The sequence below is a fragment of the Solenopsis invicta genome, chromosome 8, assembly GCF_016802725.1.
Source record: "Solenopsis invicta isolate M01_SB chromosome 8, UNIL_Sinv_3.0, whole genome shotgun sequence".
NCBI lineage: Eukaryota > Metazoa > Arthropoda > Insecta > Hymenoptera > Formicidae > Solenopsis > Solenopsis invicta.
The window spans coordinates 8,012,638-8,035,647 of record NC_052671.1 but is presented as its reverse complement, the minus strand read 5'-3'; the positions used below and the strand labels follow the sequence as shown (position 1 = coordinate 8,035,647).

The following is a 23,010-nucleotide window of genomic DNA, read 5'->3' as shown; positions in this document are numbered from 1 at the left end:
TTGTGAAACGAACCAGCTGTTTTGAACTATTTCGTAAAACAAAGCGGAAATGGTAATGATTCGCGTATTTTCTCGTAATTTTCTGTAATAAATGTGGCACAAAAAGATCTTACTCGGAACCCGTGTAAATAATAATAATAATAATAACGACAACAAGCTTTCATCTGCGCTTGCAGTACACGCAAACTCGTATATTTTTTCTTACTCGTCATTTTTATTAAGTTTGCCCTCGTTTGCGCGATTGTAGGTTCTCGATCTTTAGATAGACTCTCTAAATGTTCAAATGAGAAGAAAAGTTTTTACGGAAGTATTAACATTTGAATGAGTGATCTTTGCGAGACGGCACGGTTAAATGTAAATGTGCGTGAGCGCTTGATAATTTGAAACATTATCAAAAATCTTCAAGCAATAGAAAAGAGACGCGAAATGAGTCACGAGAAAGATGCTGATATCTCGTATAAGTTTGCTGTACTTCAGAATAAAAGAGCATAAAGCACTGCTTATTTTCATAAAATAAGAACACTTTTTATTTTACGGATGAGATCTGCAATTTCATGTTTTATTCAACGTACGTTTAATAAAACTCCCTTAAAACTGGTTATTTAAATAATGTTTATAAATATTTACGAAATTTCATCTCTTTGCACGTGCATGTCGCATATTATTTAGGAATCTCCGAATGCGTACGTATAAATTAAAATAGTTCTTTCACAATTGCATTAAAAATGTACGTGATCTATCAAGATCCGCTTTCATGACGACGTTATCAAACTGATGGATTACGGTTAACACGTTTTATACGGTTATGCGCCGAAGTAACAATTTAAATACGTCATGTTGAGATTAGAGGCCGACTTCTCCCGCGCAATTAAACCTCGGCAGTAGATCCGTGTTTTTCCGCGCTATTCGTCGACATCGTTTAATTATAATTATTGTCCGAGTGAAATAAATCGTTTCCACCTACCCACTGTTCTTGCGCGAAGTATAACGATGTCACGCGCATGGAGGCGACAAAGCGAGAGGCGTTCCGCTTTAAATTATAGTTTGCAGCAACGCGACACGATAATTCATACTCTGGAAAACGTGACCTACGAATTAATTTACATTGTTACTGAGGTTTACACGCGAGCGTCGTCACTCGTGGAGATTTTTTTACAGTTTTGCGTGTCTATCACGAACATCTATCGGTCCTCTGTTTTTTTTTTTTTTTTTTTTTCTATTGTCAGGACCACGTACATACTGCCCGAGTTACCGTCGCTCGTGTTCTGTTCCGCGATTTGCATTTTTCGAGCAACACTGAAAGCGTCACTCAACGATTATATCTATTTCATCCACTTACGCAATTGCATTTTAATCATGTTAAACCGCGAAAATCCAAATTGAGCTTGTAATTGTTATACAGCGTACTGCTTTTTAGGGTAATCGTGAATCTACGTCGGCTTTAGAATTGCGTACTCTTTGATTATTAATGCATTGTTATTAATGTTCCATGTTGAACAACGTATACTACACAACATACTAATTTATAATGTGATGGATTATTAGACTCTCTGTTTATTTGAAAGATAGCAAAGCATCAAAATATAGGGGAGAATTGCCAAGTGCGTCCCCACTTAAGTTAATTTTTTATTACATTTCCCATTTGATATTAATTTGTAAACAAAGGCTGGAAATTATACCTCGATATTTCAAATATCTGTTATGTTACCACGCTTAACCCATAACAAATTAATTTATTATAAGCTTGTTCGCTACAAAACTGCATGTTACAAGAGATACGATTTAGGTCGCTTAAATTGTACCTGTTAGATTTTCGTATCATCTTCGAAAGTTTCAAATTGAAATAATTAAAGTACAAGTAATTATTAACTACTATTGACTTTAGTTTCCTCAGAAGCTGCAACATCTTTTTGATACTGCAGCACGGGAATCGGTGTTGCCAAGGCAACCATATCGTAATCCCCTTCCTTTTGAAGGGGACCGGAGACCTTGGCTTCACCGCTCGGGCCGTGAAGAGCTAACTTTTAAAAATCATAGATAGAAACATTCTTATGAACGTGTCCAGATGCCCGGTTTCGAGTTTCCCGTACAGGCCATCGCCGTGCGCATCCCCCAAGCTCTCAACCTCCATTATTTGTAATGGAGTTGCGGGTTCCGCAGGTTGTGTCGTACTCATGCGGGATACTCTTGGGGTCGAGAATCCGGGCGCGTGCCTCTTTGTTGCGGTCGATCGGGGTTATCCGTGATCTGTGTTTCATGGTTTTGCTGTTTTTCCTCGACCGATCTGTGTAGGGCGATTGGGCTAGTTAGCCCAGTGGGGTAGTCGGTCTAATGAAAGGAAAACCATGATAAAAAAAACTCCGGTGATGGACACACTGTTAACAAACCATTAGATGGAATTGATGACAAGGCAGAGCAAGTTATCGCCGAGAGGTGACCGGATACCCCAGGGACGGTACGGGCGAGTTATTGTCCCGGGCTCGTCCCTGTCGTCATCGCGTGACAAGCCTGACGTGGAGTTGTCAACGAGCTCCACAGCAAAAGGACTATGAATCCCGGTGAGAGGACAGGCTCTGATCTGGCTTCTGCTCCGACAACGTGGATTGGAGGATCAAAGTAGAATTTGGGTACGTACAGAAGTGCTTGAGCTTAGAGATACCGGGTTCTTTCTTTGAGGATTCATTCATAGAAATCCTGCAGCGCAAGGTCCGGTGGCATGACCGCGCGTTGCGGTCTTGAATTGGCTGTTCAAGGAGCGAACCGACTCAAAACAGCGATTTCTCTGACTGATGATATTCCGAATATAGATTAGATGTTGTTGGTCAGAAGATTAAAGACTTTGAGATTCTCATTAAGGTCTTTGTTAATTTAGAGAGTAGGGGAGCTTAGAAGAGCGGAGATGCTCATCTGGGCTCCTTTGTTTCTGCTGCGGCGGGAAGATGGAATTCCCGCTTCTCCGTCTTCCGTTGGGAGGTGGGGGAGAGGATGAGCGATCGGTGGCTTCCGCTTCTAGGAATGAACGGAAGATGGAGGAAAATGATAACTCTCCATGGGTTACCGTTGTTAATAATAAGAAAAAAAAGAGTATTCTAAGATCCCTCCCCCTGCGGATAAGAAAGCCTCCCCTTTGCTAGGCGCGTTCTTGCGACCGATGAGGGTAGAGACATTTTTTCCCCAGTGAAATTTTTAGGAAATTGTGCTCTTTGAGCATGGTAGATGTATCTTTATTGGGGACAAAACTGCTGCTTTCGCTGTGATAATGAGAGCCACATAAGGGCCACCTGGAGCCCACGTAGGGCAATAATGAGACGGCGGGTCGATCTGGAGACTGGAAGCACGTCTTCTGATGACTCCCCATCCATGTGACGCAGGCGACGGTAACGTCGCCATCGGTGAGTTTTCATAGGGAGGGACAAAGTTAGCCATATTGACTGGGCGGAAGTTCGGAGTTTGAGTCTCACCCCTCCGGACCTCGCAGACCCAAGTATATTGGATGTATACTCTTTTGGATCTCCTTTTCTTGATGTTAGGACCGACGAAAATGACCGAGCCACCCCGTGCCCTGGGAATGAGTGGGATCCCGTATAGCTGAAGTATTTCACGTAACTCAGACCGCTGAGGTCTTCTCTTCTATTTTTAGTAAGAATGATCAGAGAATTAGGAGCGGTTTTCCGCACGAACCTAGGGGAGAGCGTGAAGAATGTCTCGTTTACTTGCTAAGGTAGTCCTTCCCTTACGATGAGGAGAAAGCGGAGATAGTATTTTAGTGGTAGATGCTACAAGCGCTCGATCAATTAGCGGTGGGCTTTGTACACTCGTAGTAAATTTCACACTTCGGAATTTGGTCACCCCGGATATCAGTCGATAACCTTTCCCTTCTTAAGAGAGAAAAATATTTTAGTAATAATTTTTCAAAAAAGAGTCAAATATTTAATATTAATTAATAAATAACAGTTAAAAGATGTAGACGTCGAAATAAAACGAAAAATTGAATTTATTTTTGCAATGATTTTTTAGAGTGTTGTTAGCAAGCACACGCTTTACATTTTTGTCTGCATTATTTCTCATTACTTTATATTTTTGTTATTAAATTTGTTGTTTATATTGAGGATAAATATACCATTGATGAAGTATGATTTAAGCGACCGTATACATCGTATTCAGCATTAATTATAAGATTTTTAATCCTTTTAGTTGATATAAAGTTATTTGAACACAATGCAAATACACATACCATAAATCTTCAATCAAATTAAATTTTTCTGAAATAAATAACAAGCAATTTTATTTAAATAATATTTTACGCAATGCATGAATATAAACAACGATTTTTAATACCTTTTTGCATAATTGTAGTACTAACTTTTTTGCGTTACATTTTAAATAAATAAATAAAAAAATAAAATATAAATACATACTATTTTATGCGACACCAATAAGAAATTCGGTGTATTTGCGTACACATATATTATACTAATATCCAGTATATCGCTATAATAGTGTTCCGCCCTATTATTTCATGTATTTGTGCCCGATCAAACAGGCCTGACAATATTCGCCAAAACTGTCACAGCAAACGTCCCCATTTCTCATGATTAAATCAAAACAGATTCCTGCCGCATCCATATAGTCAACCTGTTGATCGTTAATTCCAGACATTGTTATTTCTCGCAGTACGTTATTCGTTACTGTGTCCCGCAAAAATATTTAACTGCCGCGCAATGGATAGATCACACCTGCAAATTGTTTGTCGTATCGATTGCTACCTATAAAAAATATTCTCTTGCGACCTTTCATGCAAGATTAATCGGCAAAAATACAGTTTCATATTAAATTCATCGAGTTTCTTCCGGTTATATGCCTGCCTTTTCATCCACCAAAATTATTTCCGGAAATAATTGAAAAGTAAACTTTCGCTATTTACATCCTTGAAACTTAATTTTTTTTTTTTAGATTTGCCAATCGTTCAATTGTTCATGATTTAGAAATTACGGATGGCGTTGTAAAATCAATTTTTTATTTGGGATTATTTTATTTTATCTCGTGCGACTTCGCTTTTATATGAAGTCTGTCACAGATACGGAGACTCACGTCAGACCAAGACAACTGGGCGATTGATCGACACGTATTCGTATATGCGGCCAAGCCGAACGGTTTACAAACAGGCTTGCAAAATACACGGGACATGTCCGTTTGCGTTAACGCGTCTCTACTGAGTCGGGCCGCGGCGAGAGAGAGAGAGAGAGAGAGAGAGCGCCGATCGATCGCGTTGAATATCGGCGCACCTTGGGGTCTGCGAGCACAGCTGCGTCTGTGGTGTCCTGTGATTCGCACGAAAAGCTATTATCCGCGGATAGATGTGTGCAAATGTCGGCGACTTGCAATTTAGATTCGTGCGCGGCGGCGACAGATCATTCGCACGCGTTATCCTCCCTTGCCCCCTATTCACTATTTATGGAACGTTCGAACCTGGCCCTTCATATTCAGCGGTTTTCGTTGAATGTCCGTTCGTTGAGTTCCACTGCGGTTTTAAGAGATGGAAACGTTTTTTTTTTTTTTTCTTTACGGAAAACATTTTTGCGGAGCAGATACGCGATGTTCATCTTTATTCAATGTTTTCTCTCGATATTGATTCAATTTTTACTTTTAAAAAAACTGCGACGAACAAGAATAAATGTATATGTACCTTTTGAGATAGCGCTTAACAGTTATATTTTGACATTTTAAATTATAAATACCAAATAAAGCCAAATGCACGTCAGCATTTAATAACTCGCAACTAATTAGATGATTTATGAGACTTGTTAATCGCCTTATTTGTGATTAATTTAATTGTAGAAAACAGCGATTGCAAACGGATATTATATATTTATCCTCCGCGATATTGCCCTGTCGTCAGTCGTCGAAAAGCTGTCATTGCGAAATTGCGACCTGGAATTACAATCACATCCAGTTACGTCCGTGTATTACGTATCATTGCGCTTAATGGCTTTCCCTTCGGATTGCACGAATAGTGAAGTGGTACCATCGTTATTGCGCTTTCTGTGTGATTACAACAGATTAGTTATTGATAAAGCCGTGATTAGTAGGTGTTGTTCCATGCGTAAAGACAAAACGACGTATAAATGGCGCCGTGGGGAGACATGTGTTTGTCAAATCAGCTCGCGATCGGCAGAAAGCTTTGTCTTTACGAATCATATTATTGTACAGTGTAACAAGCGATTGAAAACGATCGTGGAAACAAAACGCATCTACTAAATCGGAAACATTGATTGAAAGATTTCAGAAACGCCTTGAAAGCTATTTGTACGCTATCGTTATTAATAAATAATTATATAAACGACAATATAAATATAATTATAAGTAATATAAATATACAACTATATAAATATTTTAAAAATTCTATTTTATCTAATGAACAAAAATATATTGGCCTGGAGTTAAAATAAGATTTATTTATCATGAACATTAGTCAAACTTGTTAACTTAATACCGTAATTTCACACAGCTATGATTCTATGTCATGACTATCGATAAATATATCTTCTTGAATTTAAATTCCACCAATTACCATTACCGTGAAATAAAATTAAAAAAAAAAATCGCTTGTATATTTGTTTTAAACGGGTAATAAGAGTAGCAAGCAAACATACGTGTAATGCGCAGTTTCGCGATATTAAACAAGCCGCATGGTGATACTGGAATCACTGGACCGCCCGTAAACTCGCGCTACGGTTGTGCGGTCGTCACAGTCGGGAATTTCATGTTATTAAATAAATGCATTAATTGTTCTAAATATTAGCGTACATATTAATATTTGATTACAGTGACCGCGGTAATTGTATAACAATGCGAAATTCGCGAGGCTGACGAAATATGTAAATAGCAGAAGACGAGCCACGAATCGATTGACATTATTATTGCAGAAACGTTCGTGACAAAGCTCAATCTCGGCCTAATTATAACTTAAGCGTAGGATTTATCGAGAGATTGATCGTCTAATTTTCACGAATTTATCAATCATTGATCGAATTGTAAAAGTCTCAAATATATTGGCTCCGCGGTAGTTTTTATCGTTGGCATTCCGATCGTCTCGAGCAATTTCTTTGGGTGCATTTGTATTAATTATATTCGCGGAAACATAATCGGTAAATTTCTCCGGTAACCCTTGCCGCGTCGCTGTGTCGTAACGGGGAAACGACGAGAACGCGAGCGCGATGTTATAGAGGAAACGAAGCGTCTGAATGCGCAACGAATAATTAAACGTCAATCGCACGCCTACTCGTCGGGCGCAGGCTTAGAGCCGTTGCCGCCTCTCTCTCTCTCTCTCTCTCTCTCTCTCTCTCTCTCTCTCATCTCCGCTCATTTACCTGGCTATTTACTTAACGCATATGCCGCACGTCGTGGCAGTAGCTATTACATAACGGTTGATATAACTGTAAGCCGTCACCCATTTAGAGCAACGGTTGGCTGCATCGACAAGCTCCGTGTGATATGGAGGCACCACATCGACAAAACACGTTGTATACAGCGATGTGAGATTAGATGATACGCGTAACGATAATAAGTCGAGACAGTTATGGCAGCAATGTTAATAAAACTTCCTGGAATCTAGATCTGTCTTATTTTTCTCTCTTTATTTAAAAAGGGATGTGATTAGATCTTAGATTAAATTCTTGATTAAACCTCGCACGAGTGTATGGGTGTACGTAGGTAGAAACGAAAATACATAATTCATTGAGAATGTAAAGGTGAAACGATAGATGAAACGTCACAGTGGAATAGACGCAAAGGGCTCGGGGTGGCAAGTGACAATGTATGAGGAGAGTAAACACAAAAAGTATAAGCGAGAGGAAGTAGTCGAAGAGGAAGTGGCGCGCGAAAGGTTGACAAAGAGAGATGAAGTTCCCCGGAGAGTGGTAAAAGATTAATGGTGTCGCAGCCCGGGTTACTGATTAACTGGGATCCTATCAAAGTACCTCGCGATTCGTTAATCTCTCGATTACCATCACTCCGGGCACGGCGAACCTGTTGCACCCCTTTAGCGAACGATTATTCTGCGTAATACAGCCGTCTTTTCGAGAAACGTCATTATTCTTATTATAATTAGTTATTATCAGATGGAACTCTTGATCTCTCGCTTTGTCGCAAGCAAGTACCCCCTGACATTTAGATACGTGTTACATCACGTAATCTCTTCTTGAAAGTTTTATTAAATATTTTATAAACGGTTTTTCTTTTACTTGAATTCTTCTCGACGACATCGATAATGCTTAAAGGTGAAATGATGATACTATTATAAAGGTAAGACTAAAAAATGTATATAAGCGGATAATATAAATAGATCAAAAAATTTTCTTGTTATATAATAAAAAACACGCTACGGTATCAATTAATCTTTAATCAAAATAAAATAATAAATTATATGAAATAAAATAATAAACAAGTATCTCGTTTTTTTATTTATTTCAGTACTTGAACAAGTGCACTTTACGAAATGTTTGCAGTATATATCAAAGAATGTTTTTTTTTTTTCTAGTATCAACATTTTTCTCAAAGTACGTATTTATTGGTAAATATAAAAGAAAGTAGTACAGTTTACTCAAAATGCGAACGCTCGCACACTTCATGATTAATAATATATCGAAAGTTTCAATGTAACTGGTATGAAAAGTCAATATTCAAGACCATAGAGATAGCATGAAGTACCACTATCATTGTCTGCGCGATAATAAGTGCCGGTGATATATAAATCAACGGTATCAGTCGTGTTGGAGAGAACTGTGACGGATCGATAGAAGTTTGTAGAGCGAATTCAGACACTCCTCGAATCTCAAGTTTTAAGCACATCGAAGACGCTTCAATCAGTAGTAATTAGTTATCTAATTATATACTCACTTCTGTGTCCTTTATCCATGACGGGATCTCTCCTCAGCTTTACCCTTCTCTTCGCATTCATCCGGGGAGCTGAAAGATACAAAATACATGGCAACTTTAAAACTCAGTATTAATAACTAACTAATTTTAATTAACCGGCGGGTTTCTATATTTTAATAATGTCCAAAAAAATGTGAATAACAAAATAAAGGTTAATCACAAATTAAACGCCAAAAAGTTTATGAATTTAGCACAGGTGTAGGGAGTGATTATCTTTTATCATTTCTATATTTCAGATGAATATTATATTTCCTATATGAAAGATAGGATTTTGAAATTCTACAATTTTATAATAATTATGTCTTTTAATTATTTAATTCTTAATTTCTTAATATTCTTTATTTTCACACAGTAAATTATTTGTTTCAACCCTTTTGGTGAGTAAGAAACGTCAGTATTAATATGTGCACGCACAAAGCAAAGATAATGTAACACAAAAAGATTTGAAACATACAATACAACAGCATTGTTATTTAAAACTTTTCCAGGAAAAGTGTTGGAATTTTACCAGCGTAACAAAATTCTGAGAAATAAGGCTAACTTCGCAGAAATCGAAACAACTGCAATAAATCTAATTTAAAAATAAAATTTACAAAATATACAAAAAGTGCGAGAGAAAACCAATATTTTTTGAAACTTGAAATTGAATACAAATTGAAGTGTGCTTACGACTGAAAAAAAATAGCTTGAAATATTTCCACTAATTATAGAACGAGTAAAGAGCGGGCTAATCATAAAACTAATCACTATTTTAATGGAAACATGCAGCTCGAGTTAGTTTATGACATGACGCGGTTCAAAAAGAAATGGAATTTCTCCTAACGCTGTCAGTCATCATTTCAGATTGCAGCGCAGGTGAAATGACTGATAGATATTACGGCCACGTAATATCTATCAGTCATTTTTCACATACGCCGGTATAAATCGGTATCTCTGCAAGGAAACAAGCTTAACTGAAGTTGCTGCATTTTGTGCGGGAGCGGAAAAACTCTGTTTAATACACGCGAGCTATAAAAAGGTCGCAAAGCGAGGCGAAGTGAATTACGGTCGAGATTTTCGAACAATTCCTTTTTTATAATGCGCCCTGGCGATTTCTGCTTGATGTAGCGTAAAGGCGATTTTGGCACAACCCAGATTACATCCCTTCTACGTTCAAACCCCGACAATCGCCTCGGGAAGATGACGATACGCGGGAAAATTTGAGACGAAAGCTATCGATAGGACAAAATGAAAATGAAATAAATTTTTAATCATATGAAACGAAAATAGATTTATTGATAAAAAAATCAGAAACAATTAGAAAATACTGTTTTTTACGTTTGGAACTGTATTATTATATCCAAGAATTATAATATTGTAAAGCATAGAATATTAAAGTATATTATATAAATATAAACATTATGGAGATAATTAAAATTCTTTTTTGCGCGTGTTATAATAACTTTTCCTTAAATATTTATGAATTTTAATTATTCTTTAAATTTATGCATAAAAAAACCTGGCGAATAGGAAATTCCCTAACATAATTATAATGCGTGTAAAGAAATTGTTTAATTGTGTGCGTTTCCAAGTCGGTTTAATTTTAATGAAAAACGTCGTAAAACGCGATTCTGCGCGATTTTCATTAGCAGCTTAGCTGCGACGAGCTTGAATGTTGTACGATTACTTGGCATGAAAAATGCTTAATTATCATTCCATTGCGCGCTCTTTTCATTGCGGTATATTTATTATTACAAATTAATGAGCAAATTAATTTGTCATGTATTGAATGCTAAGAAAGAAGCTTAGAAAATCTTACAGCGCAATTTTGCCAGAGCAACAAGTATAATTTCGTTATATAATTAATCTGATATCTAATAATTTGTTTCTATTTAGGCAACATTTATATGATTAATATATCGATATTTCAATACGTAGCGAAAATATAATATATAAAAGATTTAACTACAATATCATTTAACAAAGTTTTAAGCAGCTTTGAAAAGCAACCCTTGTATTATAATTAAATTATGAAATGTTTTTATTTTATGATGTAATCTCTGTTAAATGATAAAATAATAAAATAATTCAAATTTTTCAGTTTACACGTACTTGTGACTATATATTTTTATTGTATCACAGTGGTTTGAATCTTATAAAAGCTGGGTTTTCAATCGTTAACAATTATTTATAATAATTTTATTGTACTGTATCGAAGAATTACAGAACCAACAAAAGCCGGAAGCATTATCGTCTTTCTCTGTTAAAAAAAAAATATTAAAAGTACTTTTTCTATAGCGTTACTAAGTTTGAAGCATATTTTTTAGGATATATTTTTGGGATTTTTTGTAGATACGAAATGATATATGATATCTGTTTCCATTTTACTTGAGTAAATTTATACAAAAGTAACAAATTTTAATCAATATAAGCCGTGATATTTGATATTTAGACGACGTTTATTTCTAATGTGATTTATTACTTTTGATGCAACAAGTCATGCAATCATAAGCCCGATGATGCCCGATCGATATCTCATTTTTAATGCCTGAAGTTTAAACTACAAATTTTTTAAAGTAGAAATTGCACAGCCTTGTCCTCTTTTTCTCGTAAAATATATAACAGAGATATTTAACTAGTAATATAATATCTAGGACAAATGTCAGAAGAACATAAAGAAATTAAGAATAAACGTTTAAGACAATTTATGAGACATCGTACTTGCAAGATTTCAAGAAAAGCTATTAACATTCATATTATTAACTTTCTAATGTATTAACTTTGTAACAACATCTGATCTATTCATTTTTTTTTCACCAACTTCAAATAAAAATTAAGAGAAAAAACGTTTATAGCAAATGTCATCGCTCTATAAAACCATATCTTATGATCAAAATGTTCCTAATACTGATGACAGATAATAATTTTTAAAATAAGTTAAAAACGTTATTATGATATACATTATTTGTTTTTTTTTTTTAATTTTAAGTTAACCAAACCAGTTGAAACAAAATTCATTAAAAGAATTAGAATAAACAATGTATAAATAACTTTTATCGGATTCAGAGGCATTTGGAAGCACTGTGCGTCCTTGTAAATTTCCTTTAATTCATCACGAGATATCGCATAGGAAAGGCCCTGTCTCTCGTCGCGAGATATAAATCAATTACATGACCCACTAACGATTTCAACAAACGACTCTGTGCAAACTGCGTTATTCGCCGTCGTCGCAGCGGCGAGCTTGCACGCGGCAAAATTACATACAATCACTTTAGCATGAAAAGTACATGTTATCTTCGCACCCCCGCTTCGTTCTCTGCTGCCTTCCTACCACCCCCTCGCGTCTCTAACTTAACTCTCTTCATCTCATGCGCAGTTCGTTCGTTGCATCGCGATTTATCGGCGAGATAGATGATGGCGTAATCTGCCTTCCAACCGACATGCCGTTAATGAACACGTGGACAGATCGCGATTCCCACGTAGCTCTTGCATGGCGTGTCAAATCGCGATAACTGCTGCGACTGCAATCGATATTGCGCGCGGACCTACGCGAGGGGGGATGTTGCCTGCATGCCTGCCGGGCGAAAAAAAATGAAACGGTCCGTTTTTGCAGCCGTAACTCGGTGACCCGCAAGTGAAGAGGAAAATATTGCGTCTAGTGGTCGACGCGATAATATCTTCGGTAAACTGTAAGCGCGTTGGCAGCGATCCAAGCTTCTTGCGTGTTTTCAAGCGTCCTCTGTCGACCGTCGATTTCTTATCAATCGCGATGAGAGATGACAACATCGCCGTGTGAAACGATTTCTTTTAGTTTTCACGTTTTTTTTTTTTGCATTACGCTAACAAATCGATCGTAAAATGGCCTAAAAACGGTGCAAATGCGGAATACTATTTGAGTGGTAGACAAGAGGGTGTCATTATTTCTAATACTTTATAACGAATTGTTGCATATGGGTGACAAGAGAGAAATATATTTGAAAATTATTATAAAAATTATACACAAAATCTGAAATTATTAATTAAACGATTTTCTTTCGAGAGGTATATATTTTATGGAATTAGTACATCAAAGATTAACTTGTTTATTAAATCAATATTTGAACTACTTCGAAAAGTGATTTTACCGTAATTTTAATTAAATATGATGAGAAAATGGGTACTTTTTTAATAGAAAGGTTTAAAAAATTAGGTCAGCTGCAATAAAAAGATGGTGCATCATGACCGAATTAAATTAGCCTCTCGTCTAGATGATAAAACCATTCAGCTAACATAAAAATTCCCTATGCACGGAAAGAACGGATTTACTGAAGCATTTAAACATTTAACCAAGTATAGATCTGAAAATATTTTTGTTAAGCCATTAAGATAATTATGTGGGACGCTCTAGCATGATGAGCAATGTTGTAAAAATGTTTGATATTTTTACAGCCAACTTGAGAGTTCTACGCAATTATGTTGATGGTCTAATAAAATTATTTAGATTTGTACGAAGCTAAATTTTTAGACACTTTAACAAAAATATTTTTTTTGTGCAGATCTCGTTGCATAAACATTTAGAAATTACGTTGCACGTTCATCGGCATCGAGTGTTCAAACGTAAGAAATAATTACTATTTAACTTTACGTCAAACGTCCGTTTTTAACATTATCAACTTAAATCGGAAACTCTTCCAAATACGCAGTATCTTATTAGAAAAAACCTTTCCGTATCTCAAAGATACGATAATTAAACTTTTTCGTTTTCCGTTATAATTATATATACATTCAAGAATTGCAGTAGAAAAAAAAAAGATCGATTAAAAGCGTTTAAATAGATTCCTTTTCTGCAGTAATATATATACTCTCAGAGCGAACATAAAATAAAAGCATAAGGCGCGTTTTAATTAAAGTACTCCTAGCCCGATAATCCGTGCAAGGGAAATACTATGTCGAAGCTGTGGCACGATTTTTCTTCGAACCGGGAACGAAAAAACTTTTTCAACTCGCAACAAAGTCAGACTGAATTATAATCTCACGGTTTCGCTTCGTGTATACGATTGCACATATTTAAAAAGAAAAGGAGGCAATATTTGTCTCTCGAACGAATTGGAGGCCGCGATCTTAACTCTTCGCGCATGAGTTCTTCATACGCATGCATTTTAATGCGACATTATGCAACCAGGCCGTCCCTCTCCTTTTGCAAATTTTTAAACCGCGTAAAAAAAAACAGCAGAGGATATTTACCGCCAGTTGTACATAGCGAGAAGGAAAAATTTCTTCACGACAAATGTGTAAAATTTCATCGAGAAGATCTATTAAGATAAACGTTAATGACTAATCGATTAATGCATAGAAGTATGATATAGTTTATTTCACTGTGAGAATGTATTACCACATTGTGAAAATGACTAATTGTGTTCATTTGCAGGACAGCGGGGAGGATTCTTTCGTATCGGTGCGCGTGCACATCATCGATCTTAGGTATGTATTGTAATGCCACTCCTATGCGGAAGAGTGATTCTGTTAAAAGTAAGTCACGCGTGAACTTTATGCAAATCGAGGCCGATGTTCGATCGTGCTGAAATTGGATATCGCGCAATAATTAACATTGAATGTCGCGCAACCCCCACACACAAAGACACGTTCCGTTATTTCCTGTAAATTAATCGATATTTGAGCACGGCACTTTGGGCCTCCCTCGGACGAGAAAGCGCGGATCCACGGTGACCTATACGAAATTAAATTGCCGTTTCCTAATTAACGGGATTTCATCACTGGCGGGACAAAAACCTCGGGATTAACTGAAAGCGATGTTATCCGCGGAATTGAATCACCGCCCGGCAAGCCTCTAGCTCGATCGATCAAACGCACTCTTCTTTCGTGTGCATCTTTTCCTCGCATAACATTTGCGCTCGTAGGGCTGCGTTCGGAAATGTCACTCGAGCTACCATTTTATCCTTGTTTAACATTCGGTGAACAACGAGAATAGTGCTACATCGGGTGATATTTTGAATGCAGCATATCAAAACCTTGCGATTTGTAGGTATTTTTTTAAATAAGGCGTCAAATTACTCGCGAAAAATCAGATAAACGTTAAACTTTATCTATTTTGTGCATAATCTAGTATACGCTGGAAAAAAAGTCTGGTAATAACTACCAAACGTATAGTGAAATGGTATCAATTAAATATTTTGTCAATATAACAAAAAAATAATTTTATTGTTCTAAATAATGTTTAGTAAATATTACCGAATCTGGTATAAGTTTACTAAATATTTAGAAAAGCAAAATTATTTTTGATCACATTGACCAAATATTTAAGTGATACTATATATTTTGCTATACATTTATTATAAGTTTTCTATTCAGTGTAGTAAGAGAAATTTATTTACTTACGAAACGCGAAGATAAGGTAATTATTTATTATCATTGCAAACAAACATGTAAAAATATTGTTTTACGAAATAGCAGGATTGCGAACTTGGATCCTGCGCACAATAGAGAAATATTAGATACATAGGAATATAAGAATTAAACAATTTTAGAATTAATTTCCTTAATGAATATTAAACGTAAAGCACAATAGATACGAATAGCATATAAATGTGTCGTACAAGATGCAACATAGCTCATTATTTATTTTTAGTATTCATTCGAGGAAATTGATTCTAAAATTTTAATTCCTATATATTTCTAATATCTAATATAATATTCCTTCATTGTGCAGGGTCTTACAGTACCGACTTGAAAACAAGCGTTTTCCTAGCAAAGGATAGATATAGAAAAATATTAAGAGATAAAGGATAATCAATGAGAAGAGTAGTAAAGATAAGGATAAGGATTAACACGTACACTGTATGATTTCGGAAATATTTCCGGCGTATCAACTTACCTAGATCACTGTCGACGTCATGAATAACGATCTTGATGCCTTCCCCGTCGACCAGACTTCCCTGCCTAGGCAATTCGCGTTCTTCAGCTGCAACCCTGCTAACAGCCGCCGCAGGGGCAGCTTTTGCCGCTCCTGGTTGAGCCGAGGTTAACGCTCTTATCGCATTTATGTCGGGTCTAAAATAACACATAAAAGATCCGTGTGATGTTAATGCGAAATCTTTGAAAAAATAATTATCATAAATCTTTTTACAAGATTTATTGAAATTAAGAAAGAGATTTGACATTTTAAGAAGCGGACTTGAGAATAACTAATTGATATTTAATAGAAACAATTAAAACGGCTGAAATAACTAATTGATGTTTAATGGAAACAATTAAAACGACCGAGACAGCCAAGACTTCACTTGACTGACATTATCGAATCAAACTTACTTGATTTATAAATATCGAATGTATCGCAGAAAATTTTTAATCCCTTTCTACTTCTTTAGAAAGTTTCTTAGTAATGCCCTTTAAGTACTCATTAACAAACAAATGTTTAAATATCAGCTAACTAATTGATCGACTAAAAACCCTTTTGAAAACCGCTAAGGACTGCCATTGCCACGAGCATGGACGTAAGCCAATTTAAGCGACCGATTATAACCATTATGGGGATTAGGCGGATTCGGATTCTCGCGGGTTAAGCCGCAAGATTGATATTGACTGCCCACGTTGAAGCAAGTTTTATTATTGTGAAACTATCTCGGAATAGCCAAGACAAGTTTAATAATTTAGCCAGCGCTCGGGGCGAAGCTCGAAAAATGTTACATCCAATATCGACGTTCAGCTTTCTCGGTTAAAGTTGCGATAATAAACCGCCAAGAAATATTGTTTCACTTGGTAAATATTAATATATGCTGACTATATTGACTTTAAAATTAACTTTTAACAGCCGTAGATTCCAGTGATATTAAACGGTTATTACTTGTATTTGTACCTCTTATATTAGCTCAATATTAGATTTCTTTTCGCTTTGAGTGTTTAGATAAAATTCGAAGTTAATTGGAAAAAAAAAAAAAAAAAATGTAAAGTTGTTAAAATGGAAAATTTAGCAGACAATTAAAAATAAATTCGATTTGAACGCGCTACACATTATTGCAACTATTTAATTAAAAGTTAAACATTTGAGTACTCATTATTACACGTGTTATTCAAATCGCAGCTTCGAAGAAAAAGAAACGTGGAAGCGCAATAAAAAAAAAAATTGGACTTTGTAGTAGTGCATTTTTATTGGAATTGTAGTTGTGTAATTTTGCGCGCTTATCAAACGTCTCTAACTTCCAACAGCACAAAACAGTTAATTGCTAAATTAGATTTTCTTTAACAATGGAAAAAGCGACTGGAGAGAATATAAAAAAAAAAAAGAAACCACGGTCACTCTACTCGTTTATTTTTGTGAAACGAAAACGAAGTATTTTTCATGCTTTGTAACGGGACTTTCAAACGTAGTCGCAATTGTGTTAAACTTTCCGTCGTGCGATGAGCATCCCCGGGTATGCCATAAATTTACCCGCCCGCGTTGGTGTGATGCCATGGACACAAATTACCGTCCTAATTCTGCACCATAAAGGCTAAGGAAGCTTACGCTTGAGATTCATAAAGTAGACCGCTATAACCACTATCTTACCTTGCGCGAAAGCAACCGATAGCTCCGTGCTGAATTTCGTCGGAAATATTTAGCGTTAGATATGCAAATCCGATTTTTTGCCCGAAATAGTGCCTGCGCAATTTTTATGTGATATATCAAAATTTCGAAGTTAAACGACCGTATCTAAACCAGTTTCTCCTGATATCCTCGTGGCTCTTTTTTTACCTTTTAAGAATAATTTTTCGAAACATCTTTTTTTTATCAAGCCAACGTTTTTCTGTTCACATTCTGATAATATAGCAAATGCAATGTGCACTTAAATTGGATATTTAATGTCGTTAGATCTCTTTGAAGATGGTTTTTAGAAATTGATGTAAGAAATTTTATTTTCTATGAAGACGTAAACTTTTCGAAGACTTCGATTCATTCAGTATTAAATGTAAGAATGTGGCCTTTGGCGTAAATATGTCAAGAGAAAAGTGTCGAAACACCGGCGTGCTATCAAGTAGTTCCAGTGTCTATATGAGCTTCGGCGTTATAACATATTGAAAGCTGTCGACATAAGTAATCGTGCCAAAAGTTTTCCGTGTGAAGGAGAAATTCGAGCGGCAGTGATGACAAGGGGAGAAAGTACTCGCTGCGAATTATTAACTAAAGAATAATTAAGGAAATGTAATATGTACATACTGCACTTTATAAAGAATGGAGTGGCTGACGTATATTTTTAATACTTCACAAATACGGTTTCTAAGCGTGAACTTTAACCATACATTTATATTGATTTAATATTTTGTAATTGAAACTATGTAGAGGGGAAGATGGCGTTATGACTCTTGTAGGTATAAAAATATGATGACATTACGTAATAGAGAAGAAACTAATGTGATAATGTGTGTCCCTCGTCTTTCCACAAAAATAAATTTTAAAAATTGGTTTTGTATAAAAAACAATGTTTTTTTAATAAAATTACGCATTTTTCTAAAACAAGAAAAAATATATTTATAAATAACACTCTAAATAATAAATATTTTATAAAACTTTAAATCTCGAATCGATACACAACACATTGAGGAATGTAATCATTAAGTTTTCAATTCAAAATATTAATTATCAACAAAGTTGTACGAAATGTAAATGGAGAGGCCGGATCTTTCCGTACTACCTTCCCTCTACTTGTAACTTATGAAGTTTTTAAATGTTGAAAAGTAGTATTAGTGTCGAATACATAAACTCTGAAAAGCAGTGTTAATGTCGAAATCTCCATTAAAATTTAGTAAAACTTGAGAAGTTATATTGGACGATCTACTTATATCGCGGAGATTTGGTGACCCTTTTGGTGGAATTTTCTTCAAATCCATGTTATAAAGAAAAACGTGGCCGCGACTCTCGGAACTTGTTCTTCTAAGGAAGTCGGCTACAAGTTCGAGACATCTTTTTCGGTTTTCTCACAAGGAGACTGCAAGACGTATTCTTTAAGCGTGAATCGAAGGAATGCGTGCGCATCTCTGCGTTTCCACTGCGTTTCCACCGTTCCACTTTTAACCCGGAAAAGTTATCGCGCCGTTTCGCAGAATAAATAGAAATTCATAAGTCGGTTGCGAGCCGGTTACAAACTATTGTCTGGAAGCCCCGCGGCTGCGCTGCATTAAACAAACGATATCGCGGCGTGCATGACGTTGATGCAACCGCCTCGCTGCATCTTCCGTTTCTCTTGCAAATTGAAACTTGCAATTCCGCCGACGGCTGAGGCAGCGTGCGCCCCGCAGCGCTGGGCTTATCCTGCATTTTTATGTGCAACGCCGGAAGACCCGAAAAAAAAAAAGATAACAGAAAACGAAGAACAAAACGGTGTAACTCCGAGGCGAACGAGATAGATCTCAAACGAGCCGTGCAACTTTTAACGAGTCTCGTCCCCTCAAAAGCATTTCCGTATCCACCGAGATAACTCCGCGATCACGGCTCACGATCATTGAATTGTTTCGCGAGAAGGTGCAGAGAGGGAGAAGAGTAGCTATACAGAGAATTATTGGCGCTATCTGTGTCCTTTTTTTTTTTTTTTTTTTTAAGTTAAATATAGTAAAGAATTGATAACGCGATATTATATTAAAAGACTTCCTTATTGTCTCGCGTTTCGTAAGCTCCTCTCCCATGCCTCATCATTTTCGGGGAAATTCGTAATCGCGTTTGAAATCTCTCTTTTGTAGTATTACACTTGCAGCTGTCGTTTCGTATCGCAATACGATTGAATGTAGTTATAAAAAGGGAGTCTCAATTTCAAATTCCTTTTCTTCATTACATCGCTACAAGGAAAAACGTGTTACAGATTCTATATTATTTTTAAATTTAAAACAGATATAGATTTTCGCAATCGCGGTTAAAAATTCAATTCAATAATACCAACCATTTGAATTTAAACAATAATAAATTAAACAATAAAAAGCGTTTGATTTTAATTAACAAATAAATTTGTCTTTCATTTATCGTTACATAATAAAGTTTTGCTTGATAAAAATGCTTTTTTTTTCACTATCAAATAATTTCAGAGCTAGATTAACTTTTATCAATTTTTCGCCAAAGAATTGACGGAAGATTCTCAAAAGAATCTGTTATTAATAGCAGCGATTGCAAAGACGAAATCGCCGTATTAGAGGATAAAATAGCCGGCCTTTCATCTTACATTGATAGTTCTTTCTTCTGTAAGCACGTTCAATCATGCGAATTCGCCTGGTATCGACAAGAAGCGATTTCTGCCGCGAGCAATCGACCTTTCAAATATGAAACCATCGATTTGACGAAATCTTGCGTTGAACGCACAAGCGTGCGGAACGTTTATTTCGGTAGAAATAAAAATACAACAGCCGTCGGCGAAGTCTTTTTACGAACATCTCGATCGCGCAGATCAAGAGTGAAAAATAGCAAATCCTACATCTGATTCCTTTCCCGAATCTTGTGTTTTTGATGGAGTAGAAAGTGCGCGCATTTGGGAACGAATAAAATTGCGCCCAGATCGACGAGATTTCTTGACGTTTTGCCGACAGTTTTCCCTCTAAAAATATTTATTCCTCCGTTTTCCTTTATTTGCACAAAGATACTTCGGAATCACTTGATATTGGTATTTTAGTTCATATAGAACATGTCCTAAATTATGTTTTTCAGTTAATACTGTTTGTTTATATATATTTACGATAATTACAAAAGGCATTAATTATAATTTTATTAAAAAAAAAAGAATTGCAAGAGTTTGTTTAAATATGTATGAATAAAAGATGAGCACAAATTCGAGAAATGAGAAGTGTATTGAAGTGTGTAAACACAAACTAACAGTAACATAACATCAATATTATTTCCCACCAAATAGGAATATAACATATTGTATGCGATAGTTACATTGTTGAGTAGAAAATTATATTGACGTTATATTAATGCTAGTTTACACTGGGATGTGTGTACACACTATATATAAAATATAAAATTTTTCTAATTTTGATAGTTAACAATAATTGAGATATCAAAATCTATATATATAATTATTATTAATTGAAAAGAAAAATTGTATCTTTATGTAAAAAATAATTTATGAATGACGCAAGATTATTTTTGCAACATCAAAATGGTTGATCAGAACAAAGTTGTAATACAGTTGTTTTTTAAATATTTTTTAAAGATACTATGGGATTTTTTTCATGTTTACGAAAAGAAACCTATTTTTAAAGTTCTTGAAAAACAATTCTTTTTTTGTAAAATTGTGTCTTCATACGATACGCACATTGAGTTTCAAATATATATCCTTTAAAACATAAATTAAGACTAGCTATGTGTGGGCGGTACGAATAAATTAATAAAGATGTGAATAATAATCAGGAAAAAAATCTCTACGACCAGAGGTCATGCATGGTAACCGGCGCAACAAAATGTAACAGGTTTTTAACTAGAAAAGTACGAGAAAACTATTAAGCAGAAACGAATTAAATGGAATTGAAGAGGTCAGTTTCCAAGAATCAGAATGCAATTAAATATTATTTATAGTCTGACATTTGATCGTAGAAATAAGTGCTTCTTGTTGGATTTCTATAAAAAAATTTCTTCTCTCATTCCCAATGAAAAGATATATTGCATTCATATCGAATTCTCGATCAAATGCAATGGAATGTCACATGTCGGCTTTAAAAGAGGATCTCTCTCTCTCTCTCTCTCTCTCTCTCTCTCTCTCGTTCACTCACTCATTCACTCAGTTTTGTACGAGGGTTAGCTGGAGCTAGATGGAAATTTACAAGATCATATCCCTTTATGAGATTCTTCCCGTTCTTTTCATCGCAGCTCATAGCCACTCTTTGAAGGAGAATCGCTTAATTGCGCAGTGCCATCACGAACTCCGGCAGAATAAAAGCTTTTCCTGGTCGTTTCGCTGAATAAGAATGAGCTGCGCGGCGATATCGATTAGTACATACTCTGTCGAGGGTCTACGGAAAAATAGAGTCCTGTTTTACTTGCACGTTTGGCGTTATCTTCTCATTGAGATAAATGTAAAGCACTTGGTTGAGTTATAAGAAAAAAAGCACGTGCAGACAGTTAAATTGAATCAATATGTATCAGTGATAGCAAGTAAAATTAATTTCTATGCGTTTAATATTTTTATACATACGTATATTAAACTTCGTTTCGTTACGGACTAAAATCGTTTCGTAAAACAAAAACTTGTGAAAAGTATTCAGAAACGTGCAGGTAGGAAATAGAAATTGATTGTTGCGTAAACAAATTGTTATAAATTTTCTTGTTGCAAATTATATAAAATCTGCTTTTGTCGGGAAGTTGAGAAAATTCCGCGGGACTGCGACAAATTTGCGTGTCCACGCTTATTATTATCGTATTTTAGTTTCTATGAAAATTCGAGTTGCATGGCAGGATGAACACAGAGGGCGGAATAACGAAACACGATAATTACATTAAATCGTAGTTCCGTAAGTAAATAGGAATTAAAAGGTTACACGATTAAATGATTATGTCTCGCGGCCGGCGCTACGGGAAACAATAATTGCTCGGACAGGCCGTAAGTAAGCGAGAATTAAAACTTTTATTATTACATTCCTAAGTTTTGTTGAGAAAAGGAAGAAAGTATGACGTAAGTCATTACATTTTCTCGCTGTTGCCTCGAAACTTTTGGCAAATTGCTCACGTAGTTAAAATAGGAAGAAAAAAAAAAACGACTCTAGGCTAGCTTCTTTTACAGTGTTTCAATATTTTGCGGAAAATTTGCATTTTTAAATTTTGTCAAATTAATTAGCAAGTTCTACACTTCTCTTCTTATAAATACGCGATAGTTAAGCAAATTTCTTCACTCTTTCAACAAGTTATAATTGCCACGATAAGCCACAACCACATAAAAATTCCATTCAAATTCACTTCGCTATTTTTATCTGATCGCGTATTATAAAGTTGGAGAATACACATCAATAAACTTCGGTGATTATTCGTGAAGAAGCGTTCGTCACACAAAAGAGACGCGACTTCTCGCTGTAGAATCGAGTTTTTGAAGTTACCGCGAGAGAAAGGCGAGGTATGTAACTTTACTAGACGCGCGCGTGAGATGGGTC

The 23,010-nt window shown here is 35.7% G+C and overlaps 1 protein-coding gene and 1 long non-coding RNA gene across 6 annotated transcripts in view; one reads left to right on the top strand and one right to left on the bottom strand.

Moving 5' to 3' along the window:
* The window catches only part of LOC105207974, a 171,475-nt gene that overhangs the window by 35,320 nt on the left and 113,145 nt on the right, over positions 1 to 23,010 (top strand). The window contains exon 3 of the long non-coding RNA XR_005575460.1: positions 14,324 to 14,376. This is a non-coding gene — a long non-coding RNA (uncharacterized LOC105207974). The remainder of the gene's footprint in view (positions 1 to 14,323; positions 14,377 to 23,010) is intronic.
* The window catches only part of LOC105207975 (regulating synaptic membrane exocytosis protein 2), a 197,256-nt gene that overhangs the window by 66,957 nt on the left and 107,289 nt on the right, over positions 1 to 23,010 (bottom strand). For all 5 annotated transcript variants that reach the window (XR_003268193.2, XM_026130152.2, XM_026130151.2 and 2 more), the window contains exons 10-11: positions 15,788 to 15,963; positions 8,899 to 8,967 (exon numbers count right to left, since the gene is read on the bottom strand). Coding sequence is in view for 4 of the 5 variants with exons in the window: in XM_026130152.2 (XP_025985937.1) it covers positions 8,899 to 8,967; positions 15,788 to 15,963 (245 nt within the window). In the remaining variant the exon portion in view is untranslated. The remainder of the gene's footprint in view (positions 1 to 8,898; positions 8,968 to 15,787; positions 15,964 to 23,010) is intronic.